The sequence below is a fragment of the Micropterus salmoides genome, unplaced genomic scaffold, assembly GCF_014851395.1.
Source record: "Micropterus salmoides isolate LMB-PRFRI ecotype aquatic unplaced genomic scaffold, ASM1485139v1 Ms_hic_scaffold_3, whole genome shotgun sequence".
Classification (NCBI taxonomy): domain Eukaryota; kingdom Metazoa; phylum Chordata; class Actinopteri; order Centrarchiformes; family Centrarchidae; genus Micropterus; species Micropterus salmoides.
Genome location: NW_024042261.1, coordinates 40901396 through 40911365, shown reverse-complemented (window position 1 = coordinate 40911365; position 9970 = coordinate 40901396). Strand labels below are relative to the sequence as shown.

The following is a 9970-nucleotide window of genomic DNA, read 5'->3' as shown; positions in this document are numbered from 1 at the left end:
TCGTTTAATCCTTGATATATTCTTCAGGTGATAGTAGACTGACTTTGTAACTGTCTTAATGTGGCTCCTCAAATTCAGATCTGAGTCCATGACTACACCAAGATTTCTGGCTTGATTTCTGGATCTTAACATTACAGATTGAAGCTGAGCACTAACTTTAAATCGTTCTTCCTTGGCTCCAAAAACAATAACTTCAGTCTTATCTTAAACACATTGTCATAACAATTCATTTAAAAAAAGGCTTTATTGCGCATGTTATTTGGTGATTATTTTCTTTTTGTTCATCAATAATGCATCCGGTGAGTTTTAGTCTTTGTTGAAATTATCAACATGTTTAAACTCAAACGGAGAAATGTTGATGACAGAAATTAGAGAATAATGAGAGTTACAGAGACTGGCAGAGCAGACCTGGACTTTGTCCCTATACGGATTAAATCTAGCTTTTCAATAAACTGCAGAATATCATTACATTTATATTTAGCTAACACTCTTATCCAAAGTGACTTACAATTGCTAAGTATGTCACAAACCTCCTTATCCAGGGGTAAAGTGTCTTGCTTAGGGACATATTGGTGGATGTGTCAGAGTGGGGATTTGAACCCGGGTTTCTTACAACAAAGGCATGTCTCTTATCCACAGCGCCATCACCACCCATTCGCAGCAGTATGAATGATGTGACTAAAAACTTAAAATTAAACACTATTGGACCTCTTCACGCACACAAAGCTCCAAAATTAACCAACGATTCAATGATTAAACTGTGTGTTTCAGTTTCATTTGTTTGTGTTGTTTGACAGAAAGAACAAAGGTAATCCATTCTGCATGCTGTGCAGTGAATCTCTGGGACGAACATCCCACAAGGAGAGGTTTGCCTACTTCTACAGGTATGAAATGGATAACTCAATGTCTTTATCTGCTCATCACAGTGTCATGAAGTTTCACAAATGTCCAAAATCTCCAAACTAGAGACCATGGATCACACAAGCCACATGGCTCATCAACATGTTGATGTCATAACCCACTAGCACTCAGTAGTCATGAGAAGCAGTGACTGACAGTCAAAAGCAGTTGGTTGGTTGATTCTGAAAATACCTAATTTTGACTTAAATTAACATTACCTAATGTGAAATATCAGATATTATTGCATATGAGGGGGGCCAGTGGAGCCGAAGCGGCACACCTGGTCAGACAGACATATAATAAGAAACATCCCCCACACACACACAACACACACGGGAAACCAATACCAGCCACGCTGTCACAGCTGCACAGTTATCTAAATCTCTTTGATTCATTAAATATTTTTAACCTGCTTGCCTCTGTGTCTGCATCAAAATGAATAGTTGTGCAAAATTTCAAGTGAGTTATGTTGCTGTAGTGCCACCTATAGGTGAAATGCATAGGCTGTATATAGAGTTTGGCTGATAGGGTGCCGCCATGTTGAGTTTTTGCAACCAGTGGCACCAGACGTGACCATATTTGGACGGGACGGTGGAGCTAACAGCCATGTGCAGAGGTAGCTAGCTTGCTTAGGTACAACTGAAACATACTCTGCTTTATGGTCTATTTTAACATAAATGGGACTATAACATACTAAATGAAGACTTGAAACTCGCGATTGAGATCATAAACTCATTATGAAACTGTTTACTGAGGTAATAAATAGCTGAGAAGTAGCCTCATTTTACCATTATTTCTAATGGAACCCGACTTCTTTTTGCAAACAAACCTGATGGTCGTTCGATAGAATGCAGGTTTTAGGAAACTTCCATGTTTGTCTCAGTTCTCTGACCGGAAGCTTCCCGCTTGGTGAAATTCCATCACATTTGAGTTGATAAGTGCACGTGTGTCTCAAATAGTTCATGTCTACATGAATTTGGTTACTAATTATAGGAAAACTGTGATTTTATTCAAATATTCTCATCCAAAAATGTTTAGTTTTTGTTGGTTTAGGGTGATTCTGATTTGAACCAACGTTCTTTTCTCCCCTTTGGTTCAGGAGTTATGAGACAAAACCTAAAGTGTTTTAAAAATGACCTCATGGTGGTGCTATTGGACCAAACACCTCATACTGGCCATGTACTGTATCTTAATGGTTCAGTGTGTAAGATTTAGTGGCATCTAGTGGCGAGGGTTGTGAATTGCAACCATCTGTCCAGTCTAGGGCCCAATCCCAATGTGCCCCTAAGTTCTGCAGACTTTGGCTGAGGGAATTGCCCAAAGTTCATAGCGGTATGACGTGAAACACGGGGGTTACCGGGGAAGCCTGGAAGCGAGAGAAATATCATGGCAAATCTGCATTATTAGAGAATAAGAAAACAGTAAACAAACAAGCATCAACACCTACGCTGTTGTTAACATTGTTGAAAGTTTTCTTAACTTATGATGGTACATAGACCACATGAAGTCAGATGAATGCAATCATGTTATTACAAACTACTTATTTTAGTTTTTGCTCAATGATGCTGTTTTGACCAATAATAGTGTATTGATTATTGACAAATATATATTGACATTTACCTCTCCTTCACTCTGTAGGGCCTACAGGATTTAAAAATCAGGCAAACACATAAAAGTGTGCAACATTTTCAGCGTACTATATTATTATTATGTATTATATTTACTTAATTATTCAGTAAAACCATATATTATTGTGACTTGGCCCCTGACAGATAAAATGGAAAATGTAAGCCAAGAGTGTGAAACACTGTTTCTGCACCACAGTCCATTGTAAAGCACACATTAAATAAAGTTTATATAAACACTAACAAGGGAAACATTGATTCTCTCTGTGATTGTGGACCATCGCCATAACTACCTGCCAACAATAATATCTGACCCGCGGCCAGATTATGGTGCTTTGATAGCGGCAAAAAATATAAATAAATAAATACTTTGATAGCAGTGCTGAAAAAGATCTCAGATATGACAGCAACTCAGTTACTCACATAATCACTCCCTCTTTAGCAAAATAAAAGCGCAAGAAGCTTGTTTACTGCAATGCAGTATTTGGAGTTGAATTGAGCTTTTACTTTGAAAAATTATGAACGACATTAAAGGAGTCTGTAGCCTGCTTGACACACCTCTTAAAGAGCTGTCAGAAAACATGATTCCCCTAAATGTCCTCTGCCTGGAGACACTGGCGAAATGCAAAGGCGTCCGTAGGTTAGTGGATGAGGATCAAACACCGAAACAAAAACACTGCAGCACATGCCGTGATCTGAGAAACATTCGCTGCAGAATCCAATTGTTGAAGACAGAAAAAAAAATTGTTGTCCTGAGTTGGAATCCAACACTCAACCCTTGGGTTGCAAGTCCTGCATCTTAACGACTGAACTAACCAAGTAATGTTGATGCAGGTCAGTAGAACAAGAAAAAAAGTGCGCTCTGTAGCGCTGTCTTTCTGTTTTCAGCTACTATAGAAACATGACAATGCAATGTGCCGACGTTATGTAGATATAAATGGTTCATTCTAAGGTAATAAAAACATAATGGTTTATTATGAAAGGTTTTTACACACCACTGAAAACATAGTTATGGATCTTATGTTGCATTTCTGTCGATGGATCCTCAGAAATATTACACACTGAACCTTTAAATATAAGTTATAAAAAGATAAAAGAGATACCCTGCTAACTATTAAACAAACAGATAAATAAAATTAACAAACATAAGGAGGTAATCAGTAGTTTCAAAATGAAAAAAGTAATGTCTGTCTGTACATAATGTTTGTGATATGTGTGCATGCATCTGTGTGTCTGTATGTGCTTAACAGAGAGCATGAGGTCAGGATTATCGACTCCTACCAGTATGAAGATTATGAAGATGTCTTCGCCAGAAATCCGTTTATTCTGTGGTTCAACTGTCCAAAAACAGGTAGGCTACTTTTAGGTTCTAGGAAATTTTGTATGTCAGTTAGGTTCCTCATAAGTGTAGAAATGCAAATGCATACTGTATGTGTGTGTCCTCCTATTAAGCCATACCTTATTGGGTGTGTTTGTGCTTCCAGTTGTGCAGGACTTGGTGCTAATCCCAGTCCACACCCAACCAGAGAATACGCCGAGAGAGCTGGACGCTCTGGATGATGTGGTCGAAGCTGTGAGGCAAAAATACACTAATGTGGGTTGGTAATGAACAGAATAAATATAAAGTATGGTTATAGTTGTTACTCGGTGGGTCTGAGTGGAATAATTCATGAAATTGTTCTTTTTGAACTGCAAAACTTCTTTCTGTTACTGGCATTTTACACTTAGGTCTATCTCTAGACTGACCAGACGTCCCGAAAAACATTCGGGACAAACCCGAATTGCGAGCAGATCACCCGACTCCTGTTCTGTTTGTCCCGAAAATCAGACTATATTGATCGTTGTGTGGTTCTCAAGCTACAGCAGGGGCTACAGGGCATCTGTACGTTGTGTCAACAGCATTGTTAAAGCCACAAAGTAACACTTTCTACTTTTTTTGTTCTCTAGTGTAGATGTAGCTGCAGGCGGCCGCTGTCTGACACACACACATTGCGCAGACAGATGAGACAGGCACCGCACTGATAAAATTAATAAAAATAAATAAATTGTATGTAAAAATAAATAAAAAACTCTGTGCCAAATTTCACCTATTCTCATCTGGTCACCCTACTTACATCCCTTAAAGGCTTTCACAGAAGAGGTGGCCATGTTTATAGTTAGCATTACATATTTTTAATTGTAGACTAAAACAGTATGGACAAATGGACAAAGCCAAACAAGCTGTAAACACAACATTGGCGTATTATCACCTTGTAATGTTATGATGAACAGTTGCTTATTTACACAGCAACACGGAGAAACATTCATTTGGAGTCGTGGTTGTGTCGATTATTCTCTCTCTTTTAGCTCTGTTTTTGGTCTCCACCAGCTCCTGAGGGAAATATGACTCCTTAGCTGTTAATGCTCCACTATGCTCGCCAGCTTGTCTCTAAATGTGTCCGTCTGCTGATATATATGTATATTGATGATCGATACCGCTGGTTCACTAGTGCTCCTGGTTGTTGTAAGGACAGTCGTTATGGTCTGATTGGTTTATTGCCCAGAATATTTTCTATATTACTTGTTACTGTATGACTCTGGAGGAATATTGGTTGTTATACTTGTGTTGTTACTGATGATGTTTATGGTTTTTCTGCAGAACATTATGATTTTGGGGGATTTTAATGCAGATAAGCCTTACCTCTCCAAGAGGAAGAAGAAAAAGTTATGCATCTGCCACTCTCCGTATCATTGGCTGATAAAAGATGGTGTCAAAACCACAACCAGTGAAAAAACTGACCACACCTATGACAGGTATTTTTAAATCTTGATCTGTATTTTTATGTTTTTAATTGGGGAACTACAGTTTATTTTACTAAAATATCTGCCTCAACTAAAATTGAGTAGAGGTGAAAGGAAAATATTTCTAGGCAAGAAAATGTTGGTCAGTCTGCCACTTTGGTCCAGACTGAAATATCCCTACAACTACTAGATGGCATGTCATGAAATAATTGCCACTCACATCCCCTTCAGGATGAACCTCACTCTTTGAAACCTTAAGAGATGTGCTATAGCAACAGACGCCCATGTGTTTTAGCCTCCTCGTATGCATGTCTGCTTCCCATACCCAAGGTCGCAAGCCAGTTACACATACTGTACATCACTGCGTTGACTACAACCACATAAAGCTGGCTGTAGACTCTTTTTCAGAAACGGTGTCCCCATTAGCTACATAATCCGAAGCCCTGTTTGGCTGGTTCAGGGAAAAATGTAGGGAAGCGGCTCTGCGCTGCTTTTTGGTGAAGAACTAAATCGTACATGCGTTAAATCTTCTTTTTTTTTTGCAAAACCGAAACATACTTTTTTAAAACACTTCTGATGATAAATCTCACCTTAGCAATAACATAACTGTCATTTCCAGGGTAAACAACTTTTTTCTGTGTAAATGTCTATAGGTATATCTTGTAAATATAATTTAGTTTTCCTTATTCCCTCCCCTTTAGTGCTACTTTTACTTTGTTCTGTTTTATTTTATTCTATTCTTATATAAATTTTTTTCAATAAATGTTTTGTGTGTGTAGCGTGGAGGGGGCTGTAACTGAATTTTATTGTACAATATTGTATAGTATAAGGACAATTAAAGCCAAATCTTGTCCATTTATGATTTGTGCTGTGTCATCTATAGTGCACCAAGCCATATTGGGCTCATTACTCTGCAGTTAATTTTTCCTTAATGTGAGCACCATAAGCAAATGTCTTTCTACCTGCCTGGTAATGATGCAAGTCAGTCACCTCAGACATTTCAGCATGGCTACTAGAGGTACAGTGTCAGGTAGAAAATACTTATTTATTAGGTGAACTGACCCCTGACATTTTACAATTCGACATTTACAAATAAATTCCTGATACTGTATTTTCTACCAACAGGATTTGGTGTTTGGTGATCACATGTATGATGCGGTTGTGCCCAACTCAGCCCAGCCTTTCAACTTCCAGGAAGCCTATGACCTTTCTAGTCATAGAGTAAGACTGTCTGGGAATTTACATGAGCTTTTGGACTGAGATCATTTATAACACACTCATATAATAACGTAATTTCTCCACCTTGATGTTCTGCAAATACATTTGTGACTTTTTTCTTTCAGACTCAAGCCATCAGTGACCATTACCCTGTGGAGGTGGAGCTGAAGGAGGAGGTGAAAGAGGATCAAGAAGAGGAAGAGCTGGAGGAGGAGGAGGAGGAGGAGGAGGAGGAGGAGGAGGAGGAGGAGGAGGAGGAGGAGGAAGAGCTGGAGGAGGAGGAGGAGGAGGAGGAGGAGGAGGAGGAGGAGGAGGAGGATTATTCACTGTTTTAACTTTAGTGGAGAGCGGGGTAAGTTGTCTCGTGTAAGTTGTCACACTGCTCATACTTACTGACTTCTTGTTCTATGGTCAATTTTTTGCTTCAAAAATAAAACATTTGCACTTTACATTTTATGTAATACAACTTTGTTAGGTATGAATGTTAAAATTTTAATTTTGCACAATTTAGAGGAGACAACAATTTGATATTTCAGCTGAAGTGCTATGTTAAGCTAACCCTGAGATTTAGCCAACATTAGCACACGTCAGTTTGGGGCATGTTGTCTCAATGACTTTGGGGCAAGTCGTCACAGGTGACTACTTCATACAGTCATTAATTTAGTTAGGCAACAAGGATCGTAGACAAATAATTAAAAATATTATTAAATAATATATTAAATTTATTTGTAATTGTAATTAGGAAATGTGTAATTAGGAAGAAATTAAGATTGTTAGAAATTATCAACACAATTTCAGACAGTATGTGGGTGAAGTGTGTGAAATGCAACAAATGGGCCCATGATGCTTTCACAGACACAGATATCCCTCGTACAAAAATGCACATTAGTTGCATTAGTGTTTAAACACCACATCTGTTTTGTTAAGAAGTTAAAGGAGACCTATTATACTGAATTTCCAGCGCTATAATGTAGTTCTAGCTTTGAATGATTTGCATGAAAGCATGTGTCATCCTGCGCTGACACATCGCTAGCCATTTCTGTGTGCGAGACTTTAAAAAAAAATACAGACTATGGCCCAAGATGGCAACAAACACAGCGCAATGAAACTGGAAAAATATATATATATTTGGGAAATAATGGGTTATTTAGGGTGATCCGTATAGACAGACTGAGCGTAGCAGTTGCCAGGAGGAGTGTACAAATGACCATATATGAAAAATCGGCTCTGTAGGACATCATAAGTAACTGAGAGTAGAAGAAACAGAAAAACCAAAGCATTCAGAGCAATGGGAAATCAGAGGTTTTGGCTCACAGGGATTTCTTTTAATATGTTTACCTAATTTTTTTGAAGGTTGGCCGCATTTAAGATGAACATCTGACATTGTAGAGCAACATAATAGATATGATAGAAAATACAGAAAAGCATAATAGGTCCCCTTTAAACATTTATGCAAGTTATTTGCAGTATTCCATTCAATTACCATAGATCTATTTGCACTCCAGAGAATGATTTTAAAGTAAGGTGGCCACTGTGTGCTCTGCTAGCATTTTAGTTTTGATTGAAAGGACCGATTTCCAGATTCTCTAGTCAGGATTGTTTTTACTTTTAGTTCTTCTATGAATTTTTAATTTTATTGAAAGGACCGATTTCCAGATTCTCTAGTCATGATTGTTTTTACTTTTAGTTCTTCTATGAATTTTTAATTTATATATTAAATTAATATTCACAATTAAGTAGTTGTATTGTTATTGTTTGATAATACAGTGTGACAATTTACCTGCTGATGGGGCAAACTGTCACAAGTGCACACTCTCGGTTCAACAGTCTACAACTCCATAATGAGATAAGATATGAAGATGTGATGAATACAAAATATGTGCCCAATACTTCATTCTTTGATTTGGTATGAAATTTGTGCCATGTAGATGTACGGTGTCCAGTAAATGTTAGACAGTGTGAAAAGTGTGACAACATACCCCGCTATCCCCTACTATTATTAATTCATTCTTTCATCTGCACTATGTGGGAAACACATAATTTGCTTTGTTGCATTAATAAATTAAAAGTCGGAAGTGACTTGAAGCAAGAGCGTGTTCTGTATTAACAGTTACCATACAGTTAACCATAATCTTATTCTGACCTTAACCAAAGTTTCTTTTGTTGACTGAACATAACCACATGCAGGACTCAGCATATGAGCCTCAAAGTCTTCCATTGTTGTAAGCCAACCATATGAAGTCCCTACAACTCATGTACACAAACTGCTCAGCAGACTATATATATTGCATTCATCAGGTGACACAAACACAACTCTTAATGAATGATCATGTTGGTGTGTACTTACAGTAGGCCTATATAAAGTAGAAGTAGCCTACATAATGCACGCAATAATGGTTTCTGTAAAACCTTATATCATTAGGTCTTTAATGACAATGATTACTGTAAGCAGCCATTTCAGCTCCGGCCTGCTGTCTTGTTAAAATACTGGTCAGGGGCTTTAATGCTCACTTCAGCACAAGAGATGACATCAGTCCAGTCCTCCAAAACCACTGGCTCCCTCTCAACACAGAATCCAGTTTAAAATCCTCCTCATCACCTACAAAGCTCTCTGTAACCTCACCCCCTCCTACCTCACCGACCTCCTACAACGTCACTTCCACCCGCAACCTCAGATCCACAGATTCCAACCTCCTTTCTCCTCTCACTTGCCCCAAGTACTGAACCTGGGGGACAGGGCCTTCTCCATCGCTGCCCCCTTCCTCTGGAAAGCTCTCCCTCATCACCTCAGACGTGTCACATCACTTACAACCTGCTTATTTTATGTTTTATGCTGTTTTACTTCACCTTTTTAATAATTAGCTCTAGTTGTTTTTATGATGATGTTTTTATTGTCTTTTTTACCATGTAAAGTGCTTTTGAGAACCTTTTTAAAGTGCTTTATGAATAAAATATATTCTTATTATTATTATTATCAAACATCCATGGAGGGGCTTACTGTTTTGCTACAAGATCATGGACATATGCAGTTACCCAACAGTGTGTGTTGTGTGTTTTCTCCACTATATTTATTTTACAGCCATAGTTACTAGTTACTTTAAAGACTAAGATTAAAAAATACATTGTAAACTAAAAATAGCATGCTCAATTACAAGTAAACAGATCCCAACCTAGTGGTTGCTACCCTCATATGACCCTCCGAGGGGTCATGAGATGATTAATGGGAGAGTAAAGAAGACAAAAGTCCTGCCAAGCAAATTTAAATTTATTTGACTGTTGCTTTTTCCTGAATTATTGGATAATTTGACCTTTCTGAGCCTCAGACAGATGTAGATTGATATGGTGTTGCCTGAACACAGTACTTGAGTAAATGTAATGACACGCCCCTCTTTTACCTGTACAGCATTCAGCAGAACAGTTCTGACAAAGCTCCACCCTTCACCTAA

The 9970-nt window shown here is 38.1% G+C and overlaps 1 protein-coding gene across 1 annotated transcript; it reads left to right on the top strand.

Moving 5' to 3' along the window:
* The first annotated feature begins 754 nt into the window (after positions 1 to 754).
* On the top strand, positions 755 to 9248 carry LOC119882528 (deoxyribonuclease-1-like). The gene is made up of 8 exons (XM_038692566.1): positions 755 to 884; positions 3776 to 3876; positions 4010 to 4119; positions 5164 to 5318; positions 6086 to 6098; positions 6432 to 6527; positions 6650 to 6700; positions 9132 to 9248. Exons 1-8 carry the CDS (start codon positions 823 to 825, stop codon positions 9246 to 9248), a joined length of 705 nt encoding a protein of 234 aa, XP_038548494.1. The 5' UTR covers positions 755 to 822.
* Positions 9249 to 9970: the final 722 nt, after the last annotated feature.